Below are 26,609 nucleotides of genomic sequence, written 5' to 3' on the forward strand. Positions count from 1 at the left end.
AGGATTTCACCTCTACCTCCTGTTCACTCTGAGGGATAGGATTTCACCCTTACCTCCAGTTCACTCTGAGGGATAGGATTTCACCTCTACCTCCAGTTCACTCTGAGGGATAGGATTTCACCTCTACCTCCAGTTCACTCTGAGGGATAGGATTTCACCTCTACCTCCTGTTCACTCTGAGGGATAGGATTTCACCCTTACCTCCAGTTCACTCTGAGGGATAGGATTTCACCTCTACCTCCAGTTCACTCTGAGGGATAGGATTTCACCTCTACCTCCAGTTCACTCTGAGGGATAGGATTTCACCTCTACCTCCAGTTCACTCTGAGGGATAGGATTTCACCTCTACCTCCAGTTCACTCTGAGGGATAGGATTTCACCTCTACCTCCAGTTCACTCTGAGGGATAGGATTTCACCTCTACCTCCAGTTCACTCTGAGGGATAGGATTTCACCTCTAGCCCCTGTTCACTCTGAGGGATAGGATTTCACCTCTACCTCCAGTTCACTCTGAGGGATAGGATTTCACCTCTACCTCCAGTTCACTCTGAGGGATAGGATTTCACCTCTACCTCCTGTTCACTCTGAGGGATAGGATTTCACCCTTACCTCCAGTTCACTCTGAGGGATAGGATTTCACCTCTACCTCCAGTTCACTCTGAGGGATAGGATTTCACCTCTACCTCCAGTTCACTCTGAGGGATAGGATTTCACCTCTACCTCCTGTTCACTCTGAGGGATAGAATTTCACCTCTACCTCCAGTTCACTCTGAGGGATAGGATTTCACCTCTACCTACAGTTCACTCTGAGGGATAGGATTTCACCTCTACCTCCAGTTCACTCTGAGGGATAGGATTTCACCTCTACCTCCAGTTCACTCTGAGGGATAGGATTTCACCTCTACCTCCAGTTCACTCTGAGGGATAGGATTTCACCTCTACCTCCAGTTCACTCTAAGGGATAGGATTTCACCTCTACCTCCAGTTCACTCTGAGGGATAGGATTTCACCTCTACCTCCAGTTCACTCTGAGGGATAGGATTTCATCTCTACCTCCTGTTCACTCTGAGGGATAGGATTAAACCCTTACCTCCAGTTCACTCTGAGGGATAGGATTTCACCTCTACCTCCAGTTCACTCTGAGGGATAGGATTTCACCTCTACCTCCAGTTCACTCTGAGGGATAGGATTTCACCTCTAGCCACAGTTCACCCTGAGGGATAGGATTTCACCTCTACCTCCAGTTCACTCTGAGGGATAGGATTTCACCTCTACCTCCAGTTCACTCTGAGGGATAGGATTTCACCTCTACCTCCTGTTCACTCTGAGGGATAGGATTTCACCTCTACCTCCAGTTCACTCTGAGGGATAGGATTTCACCTCTACCTCCAGTTCACTCTGAGGGATAGGATTTCACCTCTACCTCCAGTTCACTCTGAGGGATAGGATTTCACCTCTACCTCCAGTTCACTCTGAGGGATAGGATTTCACCTCTACCTCCAGTTCACTCTGAGGGATAGGATTTCACCTCTACCTCCAGTTCACTCTGAGGGATAGGATTTCACCTCTACCTCCAGTTCACTCTGAGGGATAGGATTTCACCTCTAGCCACAGTTCACTCTGAGGGATAGGATTTCACCTCTACCTCCAGTTCACTCTGAGGGATAGGATTTCACCTCTACCTCCAGTTCACTCTGAGGGATAGGATTTCACCTCTACCTCCAGTTCACTCTGAGGGATAGGATTTCACCTCTACCTCCAGTTCACTCTGAGGGATAGGATTTCACCTCTACCTCCAGTTCACTCTGAGGGATAGGATTTCACCTCTACCTCCAGTTCACTCTGAGGGATAGGATTTCACCTCTACCTCCAGTTCACTCTGAGGGATAGGATTTCACCTCTACCTCCAGTTCACTCTGAGGGATAGGATTTCACCTCTACCTCCAGTTCACTCTGAGGGATAGGATTTCACCTCTAGCCACAGTTCACTCTGAGGGATAGGATTTCACCTCTACCTCCAGTTCACTCTGAGGGATAGGATTTCACCTCTACCTCCAGTTCACTCTGAGGGATAGGATTTCACCTCTACCTCCAGTTCACTCTGAGGGATAGGATTTCACCTCTACCTCCAGTTCACTCTGAGGGATAGGATTTCACCTCTACCTCCAGTTCACTCTGAGGGATAGGATTTCACCTCTAGCCACAGTTCACCCTGACATCTGCAATGAGTAGTAGGCAGTGTGTACCTTGTTGCTGCAGCTTGTATTCGGTGCTGTAGGTCTTCCCTATGATGTTCCAGACGGGTCTCAGACAGCCGAACAGGCCCTCCAAGAACCCCCCCCCTCCCGGTGCTCTATGGAAGTGCAGTTTGATGTCATCATGGGGGTGAGGGTGGTTGTGGGTTCCAGACCCAGGGTGGTGTTGGTGTATGGGACATAACCCCTCCCTTGTCCCCTCCCCCTCCCCCCCGCTGCCACACCCCTCCTGGTCACATGACGCCGGTGACTCCGCCTCCTCGTGCTCCTGAAATTGGAGCACGCTGTTGTCAAAGTGTCTCTGCTCCCGCCCAGAGTCCTCACTGAGCGCTGTGATTGGTGGGCTGGTGCCCAGCATAGCCTCCTCGTTCTGGCCTGGGGGTGGGGCGAGCATCACCAGGGGAACCAGGAGGTGTGTGGGAGGAGCCAGATCTGTGATGATCTGGGGGGGTAGAGGAAGGGGAGGGGCTGGCGTGTTGGGAGAGGAAGCTTTCTTAACGCTGTCCCCCACCACAGTGTTCTTTAGCTCCTCCTTCAGCTTGCCAACAAGCAGGCTGGGGCACGACGCCCATGACAGCACCTCTGGAGAGCTACCCATGGTGCACTGCGGGAGCATGGGCTGCCCAGCGACGCGGACAGAGAGAAGCCGTTCCTGACAGGAGCGGTTCTCTGAATTCAGGGAGTCACCTGCAGAGAGAGAGAGAGAGACAGAGAGACAGAGAGACAGAGAGACAGAGAGACAGACAGAGAGACAGACAGACAGACAGACAGACAGACAGACAGGGAGACAGACAGACAGAAAGACAGGGAGAGAGAGAGGGAGTACATCATTACAACACTGTGTAAATACAGTTGAAGGCGGAAGTTTACATACACCTTAGCCAAATACATTTAAACTCAGCTTTTCACAATTCCTGACATTTCATCCTAGTAAAAATTACTTGTTTTAGGTCAGTTAGGATCACCACTTTATTTTAAGAATGTGAAATGTCAGAATAATAGTAGAGAGAATGATTTATTTCAGCTTTTATTTCTTTCATCTCAATCCCAGTGGGTCAGAAGTTTACATACGCTCAATTAGTATTTGGTAGCATTGCCTTTAAATTGTTTTACTTGGGTCAAACGTTTCGGGTAGCCTTCCACAAGCTTCCCACAAGAAGTTGGGTGAATTTTGGCCCATTCCTCCTGACCGAGCTGGTCAGGAGTCAGGTTTGTAGGCCTCCTTGCTCGCAAACGCTTTTTCAGTTCTGCCCACAAATTTTCTATGGGATTGAGGTCGGGGCTTTGTGATGGCCACTCCAATACCTTGACCTTGTTGTCCTTAGGTCATTTTGCCACAACTTTGGAAATATGCTTGGGGTCATTGTCCATTTGGAAGACCCATTTGCGACCAAGATTTAACTTCCTGACTGATGTGTCATTATGGTCAAACAGTTCTATTTTTGTTTCATCAGACCAGAGGACATTTCTCCAAAAAGTACAATCTTTGTCCCCATGTGCAGTTCCATAATCCCCATACTAGGCTCTAGAGACTAGAGGTCGACCGATTAATCGGAATGGGCGATTAATTAGGGCCGATTTCAAGTTTTCATAACAATCGGTAATTGGCATTTTTGGACACCGATTACATTGCACTCCACGAGGAGACTGCGTGGCAGGCTGACTACTTGTTATGCGAGTGCAGCAAGGAGCCAAGGTAAGGTGCTAGCTAGCATTAAACGCATCTTATAAAAAACAATCAATCTTCACATAATCACTAGTTAACTACACATGGTTGATGATATTACTAGTTTATCTAGCGTGTCCTGCGTTGCATATAATCGATGCGGTGCCTGTTAATTTATCATTGAATCACAGCCTACTTTGCCAAACGGGTTATTTAACAAGCGCATTCTTGAAAAAGCACTGTCCTTGCACCAATGTGTACCTAACCATAAACATCAATGCCTTTCTTAAAATCAATACACAAGTATATATTTTTAAACCTGCATATTTAGTTAATATTGCCTGCTAACATGAATTTATTTTAACTAGGGAAATTGTGTCACTTCTCTTGCGTTCTGTGCAACAGAGTCCGGGTATATGCAGCAGTTTGGGCCGCCTGGCTCGTTGCGAACTGTGTGAAGACTATTTCTTCCTAACAAAAGACAGCCAACTTCGCCAAACGGGGGATGATTTAACAAAAGTGCATTTGTGAAAAAAGCACAGCCGTTGCACGAATGCACTTAACCATAAACATCCATGCCTTTCTTAAAATCAATACACAGAAGTATATTTTTTTAAACCTGCATATTTAGTTAAAAGAAATTCATGTTAGCAGGCAATATTAACCAGGTGAAATTGTCTCACTTCTCTTGCGTTCATTGCACGCAGAGTCAGGGTATATGCAACAGTTTGGGCCGCCTGGCTCTTTGCGAACTAATTTGCCAGAATTTTACGTAATTATGACACAACATTGAAGGTTGTGCAATGTAACAGGAATATTTAGACTGATGGATGCCACCCGTTAGATAAAATACGGAACGGTTCCGTATTTCACTGAAAGAATAAACGTCTTGTTTTCGAGATGATAGTTTCCGGATTGGACCATATTAATGACCTACGGCTCGTATTTCTGTGTGTTATTATGTTATAACTAAGTCTATGATTTGATAGAGCAGTCTGACTGAGCGATGGTGGGCACCAGCAGGCTCGTAAGCATTCATTCAAACAGCACTTTCTGCGTTTTGCCAGCAGCTCTGCTGTTTATGACTTCAAGCCTATCAACTCCCGAGATTAGACTGGTGTAGCCGATGTGAAATGGCTAGCTAGTTAGCGGGGTGCGTGCTAATAGCATTTCAATCGGTGACATCACTCGCTCTGAGACTTGGAGTAGTTGTTCCCCTTGCTCTGCATGGGTAACGCTGCTTCGAGGGTGGCTGTTGTCGATGTGTTCCTGGTTCAAGCCCAGGTAGGAGCGAGGAGAGGGACGGAAGCTATACTGTTACACTGGCAATACTAAAGTGCCTATAAGAACATCCAATAGTCAAAGGTATATGAAATACAAATCGCATAGAGAGAAATAGTCCTATAATTCCTGTAATAACTACTACCTAAAACTTCTTACCTGGGAATATTGAAGACTCATGTTAAAAGGAACCACCAGCTTTCATATGTTCTCATGTTCTGATAAAGGATCTTAAACGTTAGCTTTCTTACATGGCACATATTGCACTTTTACTTTCTTCTCCAACACTTGGTTTTTGCATTATTTAAACCAAATTGAACATGTTTCATTATTTATTTGAGGCTAAATAGATTTTATTAATGTATTATATTAAGTTAAAATAAAAGTGTTCATTGTTCATTCACTATTGTTGTAATTCTCATTATTACAAATATATATATAAAAATCGTCCGATTAATCAGTATCGGCTTTTTTTGGTCCTCTAATAATCAGTATCGTTATCGGTGTTGAAAAATCATAATCGGTCGACCTCTACTAGAGACAACCAGACCTGAACACACAGACCCTGCTCTCCCCCTCACAGTATTCCTCCACTATCCTACCGTAGCCGTGTGTGTAGCAGACTGGTTAGCATTGGTACAGTATTAGCATAGCCGTGTGTTTAACAGACTGGTTAGCATTGGTACAGTATTCCTCCACTCTCCTACCGTAGCCGTGTGTGTAACAGACTGGTTAGCATCCGTACAGTATTCCTCCACTCTCCTACCGTAGCCGTGTGTGTAACAGACTGGTTAGCATCGGTACAGTATTAGCATAGCCGTGCGTGTAACAGACTGGTTAGCATCGGTACAGTATTCCTCCACTCTCCTACCGTAGCCGTGACTGGTTAGCATCGGTACAGTATTAGCATAGCCGTGTGTGTAACAGACTGGTTAGCATCGGTACAGTATTAGCATAGCCGTGTGTGTCCAGGGTGTGTATTCTCTGTTCTGTGGAAGGAAACCGGATCCCCTCTCCACACCAACTGCTCCATCCCCAGATGCTGCAGATCAGGATCATCTGACTAACAGAGAGCTCACAGCAACACACACAGAGGACCCATCTGACAGCAGGCAATCAGCCCAGTCAGCCCAGAGATCCAGTGGGTTAGGCAGTAAGGGTGTGTGTGTGTGTGTGTGTGTGTGTGTGTGTGTGTGTGTGTGTGTGTGTGTGTGTGTGTGTGTGTGTGTGTGTGTGTGTGTGTGTGTGTGTGTGTGTGTGTGTGAGCTATGGCAGGCAGATTATCCTGTACTGCAGCACAGACAGACACACAGCAGAGAAATGAGCCCCAAGGATTGACTTAACCAAGGGCAGCAACTCAGTCTGCAGACGACACAACAGTAGTGGGCCTGATTACCAACAATGACGAGACAGCCTACAGGGAGGAGGTGAGGGCCCTGGTGGAGTGGTGCCAGGAAAATAACCTCTCCCTCAACGTCAACAAAATGAAGGAGCTGGTCGTGGACTTCAGGAGACATCAGAGGGGGCGCCCTCCTATCTACATCGACGGGACCGCTGTGGAGAAGGTGGTAAGCTTCAAGTTCCTCGGGGTGCACATCACTGAGGATCTGAAATGGTCCATCCACACAGACAGTGTGGTGAAGGAGATGCAACAGCGCCTCTTCAACCTCAGGAGACTGAAGAAATTTGAGCATCCTTTCGGGCTGTATCACCGCCTGGTATGGCAACTGCACCGCCCGCAACCACAGGCGTGGTGCAGTCTACCCAACGCATCACCGGGGGCAAACTACCTGCCCTCCATGACACCTACACCACCCGATGTCAAAGGAAGGCCATAAAGATCATCAAGGACAACAACCACCCGAGCCACTGCCTGTTCACCCCTCTATCATCCAGAAGGCGAGGTCAGTACAGGTGCATCAAAGCAGGGACCGAGAGACTGAAAAACAGCTTCTATCTCAAGGCCATCAGACTGTTAAATAGCCATCACTAGCACATTAGAGGCTGCTGCCCTATATACATAGACTTGAAATCGCTGACCACTTTAGTAATGTTTACATACGGCTTTATTAATTTACCTACATACTGTATTCTATTCTACTGTATTTTAGTCAATGCCACTCGTCCTAATATTTATATACTATTAGATTTGTGTGTACTGTTGTGAATTGTTAGATATTACTGCACTGTTGGAGCTGGGAACACAAGCATTAAGCTACACCCACAATAACATCTGCGAAATATGTGTATGTGACCAAATAAAATTGGAACAGTCCAGCTGTCTAAGACAGCTGTCTGATTGGCTCCTGTCTGAGTGGACTGATCCATTGTGGAGGCCGTGGGGATGGAACAGTCCATCACTAAGACAGCTGTCTGATTGGTTCCTGTCTGAGTGGACTGATCCATTGTGGAGGCCGTGGGGATGGAACAGTCCATCACTAAGACAGCTGTCTGATTGGCTCCTGTCTGAGTGGACTGATCCATTGTGGAGGCCGTGGGGATGGAACAGTCCATCACTAAGACAGCTGTCTGATTGGTTCCTGTCTGAGTGGACTGATCCATTGTGGAGGCCGTGGGGATGGAACAGTCCATCACTAAGACAGCTGTCTGATTGGCTCCTGTCTGAGTGGACTGATCCATTGTGGAGGCCGTGGGGATGGAACAGTCCATCACTAAGACAGCTGTCTGATTGGCTCCTGTCTGAGTGGACTGATCCATTGTGGAGGCCGTGGGGATGGAACAGTCCATCACTAAGACAGCTGTCTGATTGGCTCCTGTCTGAGTGGACTGATCCATTGTGGAGGCCGTGGGGATGGAACAGTCCATCACTAAGACAGCTGTCTGATTGGCTCCTGTCTGAGTGGACTGATCCATTGTGGAGGCCGTGGGGATGGAACAGTCCATCACTAAGACAGCTGTCTGATTGGTTCCTGTCTGAGTGGACTGATCCATTGTGAAGGCCGTGGGGATGGAACAGTCCATCACTAAGACAGCTGTCTGATTGGCTCCTGTCTGAGTGGACTGATCCATTGTGGAGGCCGTGGGGATGGTACAGTCCATCATTCTAAGACAGCTGTCTGATTGGCTCCTGTCTGAGTGGACTGATCCATTGTGGAGGCCGTGGGGATGGAACAGTCCATCACTAAGACAGCTGTCTGATTGGTTCCTGTCTGAGTGGACTGATCCATTGTGGAGGCCGTGGGGATGGAACAGTCCATCACTAAGACAGCTGTCTGATTGGCTCCTGTCTGAGTGGACTGATCCATTGTGGAGGCCGTGGGGATGGAACAGTCCATCACTAAGACAGCTGTCTGATTGGTTCCTGTCTGAGTGGACTGATCCATTGTGGAGGCCGTGGGGATGGAACAGTCCATCACTAAGACAGCTGTCTGATTGGCTCCTGTCTGAGTGGACTGATCCATTGTGGAGGCCGTGGGGATGGAACAGTCCATCACTAAGACGTGTGCTACTGAAGTTATATATGGTTATATTTCATAAGAACAACAGTGCAACACTAATAAAAAATAATATAATTTTATAACAAATACGCCGGCGTTGAGAGGTCGCTGTCCATGGTTCTGAAACATCAGCGTGCTGTTGAATTGGTGCCTTTTCCTAGACCATGTTGCTATGTGCACAGTAGCAAAGTTAACCAGCATATTGGTGTTGAGAACAATGTGGCGGAGGCAGCAGCAGAATGAGGAGATGAGAAAACAGCTCACAAGAAAAGTGAGGAGAGATGAAACCCCAAGTTAAACCCCAAGTTAAACCCCAAGTTAAACCCCAACTTAATCAACAGCCTTACCGTTAAATGTGCTCGGCTTTATAAATCATCCATACATATCTAGACATAAGACAGATCCTTCCTCTGTTGCCTGTGGGAGTGTTTGTTTAATAGCCTACTGATTCCCTGAGCACCAAGCCTCATGCAATGACATGTCAAGAAAATAATTTCACTGCATTGCTGCAGGGGCGGCAGGTAGCCAAGTGGTTGGACAAGTAACCGAAAGGTTGCAAGATCGCATCCCAGAGCTGACAAGATAAAAATCTGTCGTTCTGCCCCTGAACAAGGAAGTTAACCCACCGTTCCTAGGCCGTCATTGAAAATAAGAATTTGTTAATTAACTGACTTGCCTAATAAATAATAAAGGCTTGATGCTTTTCCCGCCGGTTGGGACAGCTGGTGTTCTTTATAATGTATTAGTGTTGTTTACACTCTTCCAAACTGTCTGAATTTTTTTGAACAATAATAACCCTCCTTTTTCTTGATCTCCATATTGTTGTTATTACTATTATTCTGATCATCATTATAATAATAAGTCATGTCATTATCGTTAGTAGGCTTAGTATAACAGCCTTGTATAATCACCATGGAACTGTAGGCGTACGACTGTAGGGGTAAGACTGTAGGAGTAAGACTGTAGGGGTAAGACTGTAGGCGTAAGACTGTAGGCGCACGACTGTAGGGGTAAGACTGTAGGAGTAAGACTGTAGGGGTAAGACTGTAGGAGTAAGACTGTAGGGGTAAGACTGTAGGAGTAAGACTGTAGAGGTAAGACTGTAGGCGTAAGACTGTAGGGGTAAGACTGTAGGAGTAAGACTGTAGGGGTAAGACTGTAGGCGTAAGACTGTAGGGGTAAGACTGTAGGCGTAAGACTGTAGGGGTACGACTGTAGGGGTACGACTGTAGGGGTAAGACTGTAGGGGTAAGACTGTAGGCGTAAGACTGTAGGGGTACGACTGTAGGGGTAAGACTGTAGGGGTACGACTGTAGGGGTAAGACTGTAGGCGTACGACTGTAGGGGTACGACTGTAGGCGCAAGACTGTAGGCGTAAGACTGTAGGGGTACGACTGTAGGGGTAAGACTGTAGGGGTAAGACTGTAGGCTCACGACTGTAGGGGTAAGACTGTAGGTGTAAGACTGTAGGGGTAAGACTGTAGGCGTAAGACTGTAGGCGTAAGACTGTAGGGGTAAGACTGTAGGGATAAGACTGTAGGGGTAAGACTGTAGGGGTAAGACTGTAGGGGTAAGACTGTAGGCGTAAGACTGTAGGGGTAAGACTGTAGGGGTAAGACTGTAGGGGTAAGACTGTAGGCGTAAGAATGTAGGGGTAAGACTGTAGGGGTAAGACTGTAGGCGTACGACTGTAGGCGTAAGACTGTAGGGGTAAGACTGTAGGGGTAAGACTGTAGGCGTAAGACTGTAGGCGTACGACTGTAGGGGTACGACTGTAGGCGTACGACTGTAGGGGTAAGACTGTTGGCGTACGACTGTAGGGGTAAGACTGTAGGCGTAAGACTGTAGGGGTAAGACTGTAGGCGTACGACTGTAGGCGTAAGACTGTAACTTAGTATGTATGTGACCGACCGGCCTGATTCTGACTTATGTAGCAACATTAGAATTTGTTTAATATTTTTTTTTAATTGGATAAAAGTAGAGACTCAGAGCTACAAAATAGTATATCACACACTGCAGTTGAGGAACACTGGGAAAGGAATTCTGCTTTGAAAGTTGATAGACATGTAACCCCACACATGAGAAAATGGCCCATGAATGTTTTGGTACCTACTGGAGAGCTCTTCTTACACCCATTCAGCATCGTTCAAACCCTCTTAAACTTAAGCCCCGCCCATCTCTTTAAGGATTCACATGTGAGGCCATGTACTAAACAACGTAAGATTTCAAGACTAAAGGCTGGTTTATACTACGTGTGTTCTTACATTCAATCTGAAGTGCCAGAGTGAACTCTGGGTGTTCGTCAGTTATTCTGCGCTCTGGCACACTCAGACGAGAGTGCTCTGAAATCAAGAGTAGATAGCCAGAGAGAATTTACCAGCTACGTCTATCGACAGTTGTCGCAGTGACATCATGAACATTCTATTGAAATGGTTAGTGGAATCTTTTGTTTAGACATGTAGCTAGATAGCTAAACAATTTACCATAATCCCAACTCATGACGTGACTACCCTGCATGAATCTGCAGGTAGCTGACAACCAGGTTCAATGTTAGCTAGCTAGCAACCAGGTTCAATGTTAGCTAGCTAGCAATCAGGTTCAATGTTAGCTAGCTAGCAACCATAAGGTTATAACTAGCAAAGCAAATGGCTATTACTACACAGAGCATACACGTAAGGTTAGCCAGCTAGCCAGCCAGCTAAAGTTAGCTAGATAACTAACAGTACGTTTTAACTTGAAATAAACAACTTTCTGAAAAAGTTAGAAATGTGTAATATCTGAAAATGTAGCTATCTAGACTATGTTACCCGTATACATGGATGGACAGTTCTCCCTCTGTCACGGATGTCATGGTTGCCCTTCAGTTTGAAGATGTAATCCAGAGACAGGTGTTTTCTCTATCTCCTTAGCTATCAGACTCTAAATCCACTGATTTCAGAACTCGATCCTCCAGACAGTGGAGAGCAACACTGATGCAGCTCCACTACACTGGTGCCCACTGGTGCCCACTGGTGCCCACTGGTGCCCACCGGTGCCCACTTTCATTATTGAAATGAAAGTGATCCACAAAAAGCGCCTGTGAAAATCAGGCAGAACGGTGGACATGGTAGGATAAATTGTAACCATCCCCAAACTTGAAACTCACGCGCCGCCTATGAAATAATACTTGCCTCCACGTGTAAGACATGCCTCATAACATGAAATAAAACATTTAAGTTTTCAAAATGCATACGGCCTCCAGCTCACACTGTAAAGTGGTGGGTGAAACGTTCATAGCCTGATGTACTTTACCAGTTGATAAATAAAATGACCGGTAGAGAAATTATAAAACTAGCTCTTTTTAATCACCAAAACTGTTTTTAACACGTGATTTGCATTTAGAATTGTTGCGGAATGAACTGACCGGTTTTCATAAAGCAGGTTTTACTCCAGCAGCAACATGCAGAGGAACTGACCAGTCTTCATAAAGCAGGTTTTACTCCTGCAGCAACATGTTGAGGAACTGACCAGTCTTCATAAAGCAGGTTTTACTCCTGCAGCAACCTACTGAGGAACTGACCGGTCTTCATAAAGCAGGTTTTACTCCTGCAGCAACCTACTGAGGAACTGACCAGTCTTCATAAAGCAGGTTTTACTCCAGCAGCAACCTGCTGAGGAACTGACCAGTCTTCATAAAGCAGGTTTTACTCCTGCAGCAACCTACTGAGGAACTGACCAGTCTTCATAAAGCAGGTTTTACTCCAGCAGCAACCTGCTGAGGAACTGACCAGTCTTCATAAAGCAGGTTTTACTCCTGCAGCAACCTACTGAGGAACTGACCAGTCTTCATAAAGCAGGTTTTACTCCTGCAGCAACCTACTGAGGAACTGACCAGTCTTCATAAAGCAGGTTTTACTCCTGCAGCAACATGCTGAGGAACTGACCAGTCTTCATAAAGCAGGTTTTACTCCTGCAGCAACCTACTGAGGAACTGACCAGTCTTCATAAAGCAGGTTTTACTCCTGCAGCAACCTACTGAGGAACTGACCAGTCTTCATAAAGCAGGTTTTACTCCAGCAGCAACCTGCTGAGGAACTGACCAGTCTTCATAAAGCAGGTTTTACTCCTGCAGCAACCTACTGAGGAACTGACCGGTCTTCATAAAGCAGGTTTTACTCCTGCAGCAACATGCTGAGGAACTGACCAGTCTTCATAAAGCAGGTTTTACTCCTGCAGCAACCTACTGAGTTACTGACCAGTCTTCATAAAGCAGGTTTTACTCCTGCAGCAACCTACTGAGGAACTGACCGGTCTTCATAAAGCAGGTTTTACTCCAGCAGCAACCTACTGAGGAACTGCAGGTCCTGCTCAGAATAGGCTCTGTATGCTGTGAGCATAAATAAGATGCATGATAACCAATGACAATACACACAGACAAATTTAATTCCACTAAGTTACGCAAATTAACATATAGAACGGTAAGCATGATGGTCAAATGTATTTTCATCAACTGTTGTTCCCATCAATTAATACAAATATGTATTTTGTAATGGGATTTTTTTTATGCCAATGGGATTTACTTTCTGCCAATGGGATTTATTTTCTGCCAGTGGGATTTATTTTCTGCCAGTGGGATTTATTTTCTGCCAATGGGATTTATTTTCTGCCAGTGGGATTTATTTTCTGCCAGTGGGATTTATTTTCTGCCAATGGGATTTATTTTCTGCCAATGGGATTTATTTTCTGCCAGTGGGATTTATTTTTTGCCAGTGGGATTTATTTTCTGCCAATGGGATTTATTTTCTGCCAGTGGGATTTATTTTCTGCCAGTGGGATTTATTTTCTGCCAGTGGGATTTATTTTCTGCCAGTGGGATTTATTTTCTGCCAGTGGGATTTATTTTTTGCCAGTGGGATTTATTTTCTGCCAATGGGATTTATTTTCTGCCAGTGGGATTTATTTTCTGCCAGTGGGATTTATTTTCTGCCAGTGGGATTTATTTTCTGCCAGTGGGATTTATTTTCTGCCAATGGGATTTATTTTCTGCCAGTGGGATTTATTTTCTGCCAGTGGGATTTATTTTCTGCCAGTGGGATTTATTTTCTGCCAGTGGGATTTATTTTCTGCCAGTGGGATTTATTTTCTGCCAGTGGGATTTATTTTCTGCCAGTGGGATTTATTTTCTGCCAGTGGGATTTAAGTCATTAATTTGCATTTTATTGCATGACATAAGTATTTGATACATCAGAAAAGCAGAACTTAATATTTGGTACAGAAACCTTTGTTTGCAATTACAGAGATCATACAATGGGATTTACTTTCTGCCAGTGGGCGGCTAACGGAAACCTTGGTGTGTGATAGAGGGATGGATGTTCTCAAAATGCTCGATGTCACCTCCTGACAGAACATTACTGTCCTTCAGAGTGATTCACTTAAGAAGTCACTGATACCGCTAGTGGGCTCCGGTACCTTCCTCTCCTCTCCTCATCCCACTCTCCTGTCCCCTTCTCTCCTCTCCCCTCTTCTCCTTTCTTCTCCTCTCTTCTCTTCTCCTCTCTCCTCTCCTCTCCTCATCCCCCTCTCCTCTCCTCTCCTCATCCCCCTCTCCTGTCCTCTTCTCTCCTCTCCCCTCTTCTCCTTTCTTCTCCTCTCTCCATTCCCCTCTCTTCTCTTCTCGTCTCTCCTCTCCTCATCCCCCTCTCCTCTCCTCTCTCCTCCTCCCCCTCTCCTCTCCCCTACTCTATTTTCCTTCCCTTTCCTCTCACATCTCCTATCCTGTCCTTCATCAGAGGGCAGAGAGACTGAAAGAGAGAGAGAGAGAATTACCGGGGAATCAAACATCATCACTGGCTGAGCCTAAAATAGCTCCGGCCCGCACATTGAGCACGCTCCCTCCCAGTCACACAGACTGCTACAAACAAATCACCAACACAGATACACACTCACACAGAAAAATGTACACACACCTGCTTATATGCACTTGATTGCAGGCACACACACACACGCACACGCATGCACGCACGCACACACACACACACACACACACACACACAAGATTAGAAGCAGCATCCGTGCACCATATTACTGACAGCTGACAGAGTCCTTTCTCTGTCCAGAGAGAGAGAGATGAAAACATACAGAGAGAAAACCAGGGCTGATGGAGGGATGGAGGAGGAGAGAGAGAGAGAGAGAGGCTGATGCAGGAAAGAGAGATCCTGCAGTGTGAGCTGTAATTGGAGTGGGAGGAAGAGAGGAAGAGAGGCCGAGAGGAAGAGAGGAAGAGAGGCTGAGAGGAAGAGGGGCTGAGAGGAAGAGAGGCTGAGAGGCTGAGAGGAAGAGAGGCTGAGAGGCTGAGAGGAAGAGAGGCTGAGAGGAAGAGAGACTGAGAAGAAGAGAGGCTGAGAGGAAGAGAGACTGAGAGGCTGAGAGGAAGAGAGACTGAGAGGAATTAAGGAAGAGAGACTGAGAGGCTGAGAGGAAGAGAGGCTGAGAAGAAGAGAGGCTGAGAGGAAGAGAGACTGAGAGGCTGAGAGGAAGAGAGACTGAGAGGAATTAAGGAAGAGAGACTGAGAGGCTGAGAGGAAGAGAGGCTGAGAAGAAGAGAGGCTGAGAGGAAGAGAGACTGAGAGGCTGAGAGGAAGAGAGGCTGAGAGGAAGAGAGGCTGAGAGGAAGAGAGGCTGAGAGGAAGAGAGGCTGAGAGGAAGAGAGGCTGAGAGGCTGAGAGGAAGAGAGGCTGAGAGGAAGAGAGGCTGAAAGGCTGAGAGGAAGAGAGGCTGAGAGGGAGAGTTTGTGAGGAAGAGAGGATGAGAGTAAGAGAGGCTGAGAGGAAGAGAGGCTGGGAGGAATTGAGGAAGAGAGACAGAGGAAGAGAGGCTGAGAGTAAGAGTTTGTGAGGAAGAGAGGAAGAGAGGCTGAGAGGAAAAGAGGAAGAGAGGCTGAGAGGAAGAGTGGCTGAGAGGAAGAGAGGAAGAGAGGCTGAGAGGCTGAGAGACTGAGAGGAAAAGAGGAAGAGAGGCTGAGAGGCTGAGAGGAAGAGAGGCTGAGAGGAAGAGAGGCTGAGAGGAATTGAGGAAGAGAGGCTGAGAGGAAAAGAGGAAGAGACAGAGGAAGAGAGGAAGGAGAGGGAGAGAGACAGAGCGAGAGGAAGAGAGAGCTACTGAAGGAGGAGAGGAGGAGAGGAGAGAGCTACAGAAGGAGGAGAGGAGGAGAGGAGAGGAGGAGAGGAGGGAGCTACAGAAGGAGGAGAGGAGGAGCGGAGAGGAGGAGAGGATTCTATATGTGATTCTATACGTGACTATATATGTGATTATATACAGTGGGGAGAACAAGTATTTGATTCACTGCCGATTTTGTAGGTTTTCCTACTTACAAAGCATGTAGAGGCCTGTAATTTTTATCATAGGTACACTTCAACTGTGAGAGACGGAATCTAAAACAAAAATCCAGAAAATCACATTGTATGATTTTTAAGTAATTCATTTGCATTTTATTGTATGACATTAGTATTTGATACATCAGAAAAGCAGAACTTAATATTTGGTACAGAAACCTTTGTTTGCAATTACAGAGATCATACGTTTCCTGTAGTTCTTGACCAGGTTTGCACACACTGCAGCAGGGATTTTGGCCCACTCCTCCATACAGACCTTCTCCAGATCCTTCAGGTTTCGGGGCTGTCGCTGGGCAATACAGACCTTCAGCTCCCTCCAAATATGTTCTATTGGGTTCAGGTCTGGAGACTGGCTAGGCCACTCCAGGACCTTGAGATGCTTCTTACGGAGTCACTCCTTAGTTGCCCTAGCTGTATGTTTCGCGTCGTTGTCATGCTGGAAGACCCAGCCACGACCCATCTTCAATGCTCTTACTGAGGGAAGGAGCGTGTTGGCCAAGATCTCGTGATACATGGCCCCATCCGTCGTCCTGTCCCCTTTGCAGAAAAGCATCCCCAAAGAATGATGTTTCCACCTCCATGCTTCACGGTTGGGATGGTGTTCTTGGGGTTGTACTCATCCTTCTTCTTCCTCCAAACACGGCGAGTGGAGTTTAGACCAGAAAGCTCTATTTTTGTCTCATCAGACCACATGACCTTCTCCCATTCCTCCTCTGGATCATCCAGATGGTCATTGGCAAACTTCAGACGGGCCTGGACATGAGCTGGCTTGGGCAGGGGGACCTTGCGTGCGCTGCAGGATTTTAATCCATGACGGCGTAGTGTGTTACTAATGGTTTTCTTTGAGACTGTGGTCCCAGCTCTCTTCAGGTCATTGACCAGGTCCTGCCGTGTAGTTCTGGGCTGATCCCTCACCTTCCTCATGATCATTGATGCCCCACGAGGTGAGATCTTGCATGGAGCCCCAGACCGAGGGTGATTGACCGTCATCTTGAACTTCTTCCGTTTTCTAATAATTGCGCCAACAGTTGTTGCCTTCTCACCAAGCTGCTTGCCTATTGTCCTGTAGCCCATCCCAGCCTTGTGCAGGTCTACAATTTTATCCCTGATGTCCTTACACAGCTCTCTGGTCTTGGCCATTGTGGAGAGGTTGGAGTCTGTTTGATTGAGTGTGTGGACAGGTGTCTTTTATACAGGTAACGAGTTCAAACAGGTGCAGTTAATACAGGTAATGAGTGGAGAACAGGAGGGCTTCTTAAAGAAAAACTAACAGGTCTGTGAGAGCCGGAATTCTTACTGGTTGGTAGGTGATCAAATACTAATGTCATGCAATAAAATGCAAATGAATTACTTAAAAATCATACAATGTGATTTTCTGGATTTTTGTTTTAGATTCCGTCTCTCACAGTTGAAGTGTACCTATAATAAAAATTACAGACCTCTACATGCTTTGTAAGTAGGAAAACCTGCAAAATCGGCAGTGTTTCAAATACTTGTTCTCCTCACTGTATGTGACTGTATATGTGAGTCTATTTAAGGTCCCACAGTTGACAGTGCATGTCAGAGCAAAAACCAAGCCACGAGGTGGAAGGAATTGACCGTGGAGCTCCGAGGATCCTTAATGACTCCCTACAAAATGACTCACAAGACAGATTCCTGACCACTGTAACAGTCAATGCAGTGCATTCCCAATGAGCAGGTACATTCTTATCAGGACTTTGGTTGAACATTGACCAGCAGAATGGAGTGCCAACACACACATACACACACACACACACACACACACACACACACACACACACACACACACACACACACACACACAGTAGAGTTAGAGAGTTTACACCATGTACCAGGGCTGTTATTAACTCTGTCTCTGATTACTGAACGGGAAAGTTCCAAAGTTGGCCAGATCACCCATTCATATTGAGAAGGGAATCAGACCAGACCAGTTCATATTGAGAAGGGAAACAGACCAGACCAGACCAGTTCATATTGAGAAGGGAATCAGACCAGACCAGACCAGTTCATATTGAGAAGGGAAACAGACCAGACCAGTTCAGTTCATATTGAGAAGGGAAACAGACCAGACCAGTTCATATTGAGAAGGGAAAGAGACCAGACCAGTTCAGTTCATATTGAGAAGGGAAACAGACCAGACCAGACCCATTCATATTGAGAAGGGAAACAGACCAGACCAGTTCAGTTCATATTGAGAAGGGAAACAGACCAGACCAGTTCAGTTCATATTGAGAAGGGAAACAGACCAGACCAGTTCAGTTCATATTGAGAAGGGAAACAGACCAGACCAAACCAGTTCATATTGAGAAGGGAAACAGACCAGTTCAGTTCATATTGAGAAGGGAAACAGACCAGACCAATTCAGTTCATATTGAGAAGGGAAACAGACCAGACCAGTTCAGTTCATATTGAGAAGGGAAACAGACCAGACCAGTTCAGTTCATATTGAAAAGGGAAACAGACCAGACCAGTTCAGTTCATATTGAAAAGGGAAACAGCAGAGCCACATAGACAGCACCTAGAAAACAAACAGCAGCTCTCAGTGTGGTTGTGTTCCAAATTACAATCTATTCCCTTTATAGTGCACTACTTTTGACCAGAGCCCATAGGGTATAAAGTAGTGCACTATATATGGAATAGGGTGCCATTTGGGAATCAAGCACAGTGTGTGCTCTCTCTCTCTCTCTGCCACGAGAGCATAAAGTGCCTGTGTGATTAAATCGAGTGCAGAGGACAGAGAGACAGAGGACAGAGAGACAGAGGACAGAGAGACAGAGGACAGAGAGACAGAGGACAGAGAGACAGGCAGACCAAAGGAAGGAGCAGGCTAGTGAGAAACAGGAGAGAAACAGGAGAGAAACAGGAGAGAAACAGGAGAGAAACAGGAGAGGAACAGGAGAGAGACAGTAGAGAAACAGGAGAGAAACAGGAGAGAAACAGGAGAGAAACAGGAGAGAGACAGGAGAGAAACAGGAGAGAAACAGGAGAGAGACAGGCAGACCAAAGGAAGGAGCAGGCTAGTGAGAAACAGGAGAGGACCAGGAGAGGAACAGGAGAGAAACAGGAGAGAAACAGGAGAGAGACAGGCAGACCAGAGGAAGGAGCAGGCTAGTGAGAAACAGGAGAGAAACAGGAGAGAAACAGGAGAGAAACAGGAGAGAAACAGGAGAGAGACAGGCAGACCAAAGGAAGGAGCAGGCTAGTGAGAAACAGGAGAGGACCAGGAGAGGAACAGGAGAGAAACAGGAGAGAAACAGGAGAGAGACAGGCAGACCAGAGGAAGGAGCAGGCTAGTGAGAAACAGGAGAGAAACAGGAGAGAAACAGGAGAGAAACAGGAGAGAAACAGGAGAGAAACAGGAGAGAAACAGGAGAGAAACAGGAGAGAAACAGGAGAGAGACAGGAGAGAAACAGGAGAGAAACAGGAGAGAGACAGGCAGACCAAAGGAAGGAGCAGGCTAGTGAGAAACAGGAGAGAGACAGGAGAGAAACAGGAGAGAAACAGGAGAGGAACAGGAGAGAAACAGGAGAGAAACAGGAGAGAGACAGGCAGACCAAAGGAAGGAGCAGGCTAGTGAGAAACAGGAGAGAAACAGGAGAGAGACAGGAGAGAAACAGGAGAGAAACAGGAGAGAAACAGGAGAGAAACAGGAGAGAAACAGGTGAGAAACAGGTGAGAAACAGGAGAGAAACAGGAGAGAAACAGGTGAGAAACAGGTGAGAAACAGGAGAGAAACAGGAGAGGAACAGGAGAGAAACAGGAGAGAGACAGTAGAGGAACAGGAGAGAAACAGGAGAGAAACAGGAGAGAAACAGGAGAGAAACAGGAGAGAAACAGGAGAGAAACAGGTGAGAAACAGGTGAGAAACAGGAGAGAAACAGGTGAGGAACAGGAGAGGAGCAAGAGAGAAACAGGAGAGGAACAGGAGAGAAACAGGAGAGAAACAGGAGAGAGACAGTAGAGGAACAGGAGAGAAACAGGAGAGAAACAGGAGAGAAACAGGAGAGAAACAGGAGAGAGACAGGAGAGAAACAGGAGAGAAACAGGAGAGAAACAGGAGAGAAACAGGAGAGAGACAGGAGAGAAACAGGAGAGAAACATCAGAGGAACAGGAGAGAAACAGGAGAGAAACAGGAGAGAGACAGTAGAGAGACAGGAGAGGGACAGGAGAGAAACAGGAGAGAAACAGTAGAGAAACAGGAGAGAAACAGGAGAGAGACAGGAGAGGGACAGGAGAGAAACAGGAGAGAAACAGGAGAGAAACAGGAGAGAAACAGGAGAGAAACAGGAGAGGGATAGGAGAGGGATAGGAGAGGGATAGGAGAGAAACAGGAGAGGGATAGGAGAGAAACAGGAGAGAAACAGGAGAGGGATAGGAGAGGGATAGGAGAGGGATAGGAGAGAAACAGGAGAGGGATAGGAGAGAGACAGGAGAGGGACAGGAGAGGAACAGGAGAGAAACAGGAGAGGGATAGGAGAGAGACAGGAGAGGGACAGGAGAGAAACAGGAGAGAGACAGGAGAGGAACAGGAGAGAGATAGGAGAGAAACAGGAGAGAAACAGGAGAGAAACAGGAGAGGAACAGGAGAGAAACAGGAGAGAGACAGGAGAGGAACAGGAGAGAGACAGGAGAGAGACAGGAGAGAGACAGGAGAGAGACAGGAGAGAAACAGGAGAGAAACAGGAGAGGAACAGGAGAGAGACAGGAGAGGGACAGGAGAGAGACAGGAGAGAAACAGGAGAGGGACAGGAGAGAGACAGGAGAGGGACAGGAGAGAGACAGGAGAGAAACAGGAGAGAAACAGGAGAGGAACAGGAGAGAAACAAGAGAGAAACAAGAGAGAGACAGGAGAGGGACAGGAGAGGGACAGGAGAGGACGAGGAGAGGACGAGGAGAGGGACGAGGAGAGGGACAGGAGAGAGACGGGAGAGAGACGGGAGAGAGACGGGAGAGAGACGGGAGAGAAACGGGAGAGAAACGGGAGAGGAACGGGAGAGGAACGGGAGAGAAACAGGAGAGAAACAGGAGAGAAACAGGAGAGAAACAGGAGAGAAACAGGAGAGGACCAGGAGAGGACCAGGAGAGGACCAGGAGAGGACCAGGAGAGAAACAGGAGAGGGACAGGAGAGGGACAGGAGAGGACGAGGAGAGGACGAGGAGAGGGACGAGGAGAGGGACGAGGAGAGGGACGAGGAGAGGGACGAGGAGAGGACGAGGAGAGGGACGAGGAGAGGGACGAGGAGAGGGACGAGGAGAGGACGAGGAGAGGGACGAGGAGAGGGACGAGGAGAGGGACGAGGAGAGGACGAGGAGAGGGACAGGAGAGGGACAGGAGAGGGACAGGAGAGGAACAGGAGAGGGTCAGGAGAGGGACAGGAGAGGGACAGGAGAGGGACAGGAGAGGGACAGGAGAGGGACAGGAGAGGAACAGGAGAGAAACAGGAGAGAAACAGGAGAGGGACAGGAGAGGGACAGGAGAGGGACAGGACAGAGACAGGAGAGGGACAGGAGAGGGACAGGACAGAGACAGGAGAGGGACAGGAGAGGGACAGGAGAGGGACAGGACAGAGACAGGAGAGGGACAGGAGAGGGACAGGCAAACAAATAGCCAGAAAGAAAGTCAGCCAGGCAGCTAGACAGACAGATAGCCAGACAGGAAGACAAATAGCCAGACAGAAAGTCAGCCAGACAGACAGCCACAGACAGTGCTCTCTGGGTTGTAAGCCACACTGTCCCGTCCCGTCTCTGTTACTGTGTTCCTCAGTTACAGCCCCTCATTACTATTTCAGATGGAGGAGAACAGAAAATAACAGAGCAGAACAAATAAGAACAGAATAGAGCAGAGCAGAGCAGTAGAGAACAGAGCAGAACAAAGCAGCAGAGAACAGAACAGAGCAGTAGAGAACAGAACAGAACAGAGCAGTAGAGAACAGAACAGAGCAGTAGAGAACAGAACAGAGCAGTAGAGAACAGAACAGAACAGAACAGAGCAGTAGAGAACAGAACAGAACAGAACATAGCAGTAGAGAACAGAACAGAGCAGTAGAGAACAGAACAGAACAGAACATAGCAGTAGAGAACAGAACAGAGCAGTAGAGAACAGAACAGAACAGAGCAGTAGAGAACAGAACAGAGCAGCAGAGAACAGAACAGAACAGAGCAGTAGAGAACAGAACAGAACAGAGCAGTAGAGAACAGAACAGAACAGAGCAGTAGAGAACAGAACAGAACAGAGCAGTAGAGAACAGAACAGAGCAGTAGAGAACAGAGCAGAGCAGTAGAGAACAGAACAGAGCAGTAGAGAACAGAACAGAGCAGTAGAGAACAGAACAGAGCAGTAGAGAACAGAACAGAGCAGTAGAGAACAGAACAGAGCAGTAGAGAACAGAACAGAACAGAACAGAACAGAACAGAGCAGTAGAGAACAGAACAGAGCAGTAGAGAACAGAACAGAGCAGTAGAGAACAGAACAGAACAGTAGAGAACAGAACAGAGCAGTAGAGAACAGAACAGAGCAGTAGAGAGCAGAACAGAGCAGTAGAGAACAGAACAGAGCAGTAGAGAACAGAACAGAGCAGTAGAGAACAGAACAGAGCAGTAGAGAACAGAACAGAACAGAGCAGTAGAGAACAGAACAGAACAGAGCAGTAGAGAACAGAACAGAGCAGCAGAGAACAGAACAGAACAGAGCAGTAGAGAACAGAACAGAACAGAGCAGTAGAGAACAGAACAGAACAGAGCAGTAGAGAACAGAACAGAACAGAGCAGTAGAGAACAGAACAGAGCAGTAGAGAACAGAGCAGAGCAGTAGAGAACAGAACAGAGCAGTAGAGAACAGAACAGAGCAGTAGAGAACAGAACAGAGCAGTAGAGAACAGAACAGAGCAGTAGAGAACAGAACAGAACAGTAGAGAACAGAACAGAGCAGTAGAGAACAGAACAGAGCAGTAGAGAACAGAACAGAGCAGTAGAGAACAGAACAGAGCAGTAGAGAACAGAACAGAGCAGTAGAGAACAGAACAGAGCAGTAGAGAACAGAACAGAGCAGTAGAGAACAGAACAGAACAGAGCAGTAGAGAACAGAACAGAGCAGTAGAGAACAGAACAGAGCAGTAGAGAACAGAACAGAACAGAGCAGTAAAGAACAGAACAGAGCAGTAGAGAACAGAACAGAGCAGTAGAGAACAGAGCAGAGCAGAACAGAGCAGTAGAGAACAGAACAGAGCAGTAGAGAACAGAACAGAGCAGTAAAGAACAGAACAGAGCAGTAAAGAACAGAACAGAGCAGTAGAGAACAGAACAGAACAGAGCAGTAGAGAACAGAACAGAGCAGTAAAGAACAGAACAGAGCAGTAGAGAACAGAACAGAGCAGCAGAGAACAGAACAGAACAGTAGAGAACAGAGCAGTAGAGAGCAGAGCAGAGCAGTAGAGAACAGAGCAGAGCAGTAGAGAACAGAGCAGTAGAGAACAGAGCAGAGCAGTAGAGAACAGAGCAGTAGAGAGCAGAGCAGTAGAGAACAGAACAGAGCAGTAGAGAACAGAGCAGAGCAGTAGAGAACAGAGCAGAGCAGTAGAGAACAGAGCAGAACAGAGCAGCAGAGAACAGAACAGAACAGTAGAGAACAGAGCAGAACAGTAGAGAACAGAGCAGAACAGTAGAGAACAGAACAGAGCAGTAGAGAACAGAGCAGAACAGTAGAGAACAGAAGAGAGCAGTAGAGAACAGAGCAGAACAGTAGAGAACAGAACAGAGCAGTAGAGAACAGAACAGAACAGTAGAGAACAGAGCAGAACAGTAGAGAACAGAACAGAGCAGTAGAGAACAGAACAGAGCAGTAGAGAACAGAGAAGAGCAGTAGAGAACAGAACAGATCAGCAGAGAACAGAACAGAGCAGTAGAGAACAGAGCAGAACAGTAGAGAACAGAGCAGAGCAGTAGAGAACAGAACAGAGCAGTAGAGAACAGAGCAGAGCAGTAGAGAACAGAACAGAACAGAGCAGTAGAGAACAGAGCAGAGCAGTAGAGAACAGAGCAGAGCAGTAGAGAACAGAGCAGAACAGAGCAGCAGAGAACAGAACAGAGCAGTAGAGAACAGAACAGAACAGTAGAGAACAGAACAGAGCAGTAGAGAACAGAGCAGAGCAGTAGAGAACAGAGCAGTAGAGAGCAGAGCAGAGCAGTAGAGAACAGAGCAGTAGAGAACAGAGCAGAGCAGTAGAGAACAGAGCAGTAGAGAGCAGAGCAGTAGAGAACAGAACAGAGCAGTAGAGAACAGAGCAGAGCAGTAGAGAACAGAGCAGTAGAGAACAGAGCAGAGCAGTAGAGAACAGAGCAGTAGAGAACAGAACAGAGCAGTAGAGAACAGAGCAGTAGAGAGCAGAGCAGTAGAGAACAGAGCAGAGCAGTAGAGAGCAGAGCAGTAGAGAACAGAACAGAGCAGTAGAGAACAGAGCAGAGCAGTAGAGAACAGAGCAGTAGAGAACAGAGCAGAGCAGTAGAGAACGGAGCAGTAGAGAGCAGAGCAGTAGAGAACAGAGCAGAGCAGTAGAGAACAGAGCAGAGCAGTAGAGAACAAAACAGAGCAGTAGAGAGCAGAGCAGAGCAGTAGAGAACAGAGCAGAGCACTAGAGAACAGAGCAGTAGAGAACAGAGCAGAGCAGTAGAGAACAGAGCAGTAGAGAGCAGAGCAGTAGAGAACAGAACAGAGCAGTAGAGAACAGAACAGAACAGTAGAGAACAGAACAGAGCAGTAGAGAACAGAGCAGAGCAGTAGAGAACAGAGCAGTAGAGAGCAGAGCAGAGCAGTAGAGAACATAGCAGTAGAGAGCAGAGCAGTAGAGAGCAGAGCAGTAGAGAGCAGAGCAGTAGAGAACAGAGCAGTAGAGAACAGAGCAGTAGAGAGCAGAGCAGTAGAGAACAGAGCAGTAGAGAACAGAGCAGTAGAGAGCAGAGCAGTAGAGAGCAGAGCAGTAGAGAACAGAGCAGTAGAGAACAGAGCAGAGCAGTAGAGAACAGAACAGAGCAGTAGAGAACAGAGCAGTAGAGAACAGAACAGAGCAGTAGAGAACAGAGCAGAGCAGTAGAGAACAGAACAGAGCAGTAGAGAACAGAACAGAGCAGTAGAGAACAGAGCAGAGCAGTAGAGAGCAGAGCAGCAGAGAACAGAGCAGTAGAGAACAGAGCAGAGCAGTAGAGAACAGAGCAGAGCAGTAGAGAACAGAGCAGAGCAGTAGAGAGCAGAGCAGAGCAGTAGAGAACAGAGCAGTAGAGAGCAGAGCAGAGCAGTAGAGAACAGAGCAGTAGAGAGCAGAGCAGTAGAGAACAGAGCAGAGCAGTAGAGAACAGAACAGAACAGTAGAGAACAGAGCAGTAGAGAACAGAACAGTAGAGAACAGAGCAGTAGAGAACAGAACAGAACAGTAGAGAACAGAGCAGTAGAGAACAGAACAGAGCAGTAGAGAACAGAGCAGTAGAGAACAGAACAAAACAGTAGAGAACAGAGCAGAGCAGTAGAGAACAGAGCAGTAGAGAACAGAACAGAGCAGTAGAGAACAGAACAGTAGAGAACAGAGCAGAACAGTAGAGAACAGAGCAGAACAGTAGAGAACAGAGCAGTAGAGAACAGAACAGAGCAGTAGAGAACAGAGCAGAACAGTAGAGAACAGAGCAGTAGAGAACAGAACTGACCACTAGTATTCTAGTTTAGTAACTGACCACTAGTATTCTAGTTTAGTAACTGACCACTAGTATTCTAGTTTAGTAACTGACCACTAGTATTCTAGTTTAGTAACTGACCCAGATTATGACCCAGTAACTGACCCAGTAACTGACCCAGATTATGACCCAGTAACTGACCCAGCCACCTATTATGCCATCATTGACTTGAATGGGGAAGCCAGTACTATTGATTACAACAACAAACCTCCAGCCATCTACTCCCAGGAGAACAACAAACACCCAGCCATCCACTCCCAGGAGAACAACAAACCCCCAGCCATCTACTCCCAGGAGAACAACAAACCTCCAGCCATCCACTCCCAGGAGAACAAACCTCCAGCCATCCACTCCCAGGAGGAGAACTACAAACCCCCAGCCATCCACTCCCAGGAGAACAACAAACCCCCAGCCATCCACTCCCAGGAGAACAACAAACCTCCAGCCATCCACTCACAGGAGGAGAACAAACCTCCAGCCATCCACTCCCAGGAGGAGAACTACAAACCCCCAGCCATCCACTCCCAGGAGAACAACAAACCCCCAGCCATCAACTCCCAGGAGAACAACAAACCTCCAGCCATCCACTCCCAGGAGAACAACAAACCTCCAGCCATCCACTCCCAGGAGGAGAACAACAAACCTCCAGCCATCCACTCCCAGGAGAACAACAAACCTCCAGCCATCCACTCCCAGGAGGAGAACTACAAACCTCCAGCCATCCACTCCCAGGAGAACAACAAACCTCCAGCCATCCACTCCCAGGAGGAGAACAAACCTCCAGCCATCCACTCCCAGGAGGAGAACAACAAACCTCCAGCCATCCACTCCCAGGAGAAC

General features: G+C 47.1%; 1 protein-coding gene across 1 annotated transcript in view; it reads right to left on the bottom strand.

The window, feature by feature from the left end:
• The window catches only part of si:ch211-45c16.2 (mitogen-activated protein kinase kinase kinase 13), a 151,789-nt gene that overhangs the window by 93,363 nt on the left and 31,817 nt on the right, over window positions 1-26,609 (bottom strand). Inside the window, exon 2 of the mRNA XM_055871958.1 lies at window positions 2,246-2,941. Within this exon, the coding sequence (XP_055727933.1) occupies window positions 2,246-2,870 (625 nt within the window). The 5' untranslated portion in view covers window positions 2,871-2,941. The remainder of the gene's footprint in view (window positions 1-2,245; window positions 2,942-26,609) is intronic.

The sequence above is a fragment of the Salvelinus fontinalis genome, chromosome 19 (assembly GCF_029448725.1).
Source record: "Salvelinus fontinalis isolate EN_2023a chromosome 19, ASM2944872v1, whole genome shotgun sequence".
In the NCBI taxonomy this organism is placed as follows: domain Eukaryota; kingdom Metazoa; phylum Chordata; class Actinopteri; order Salmoniformes; family Salmonidae; genus Salvelinus; species Salvelinus fontinalis.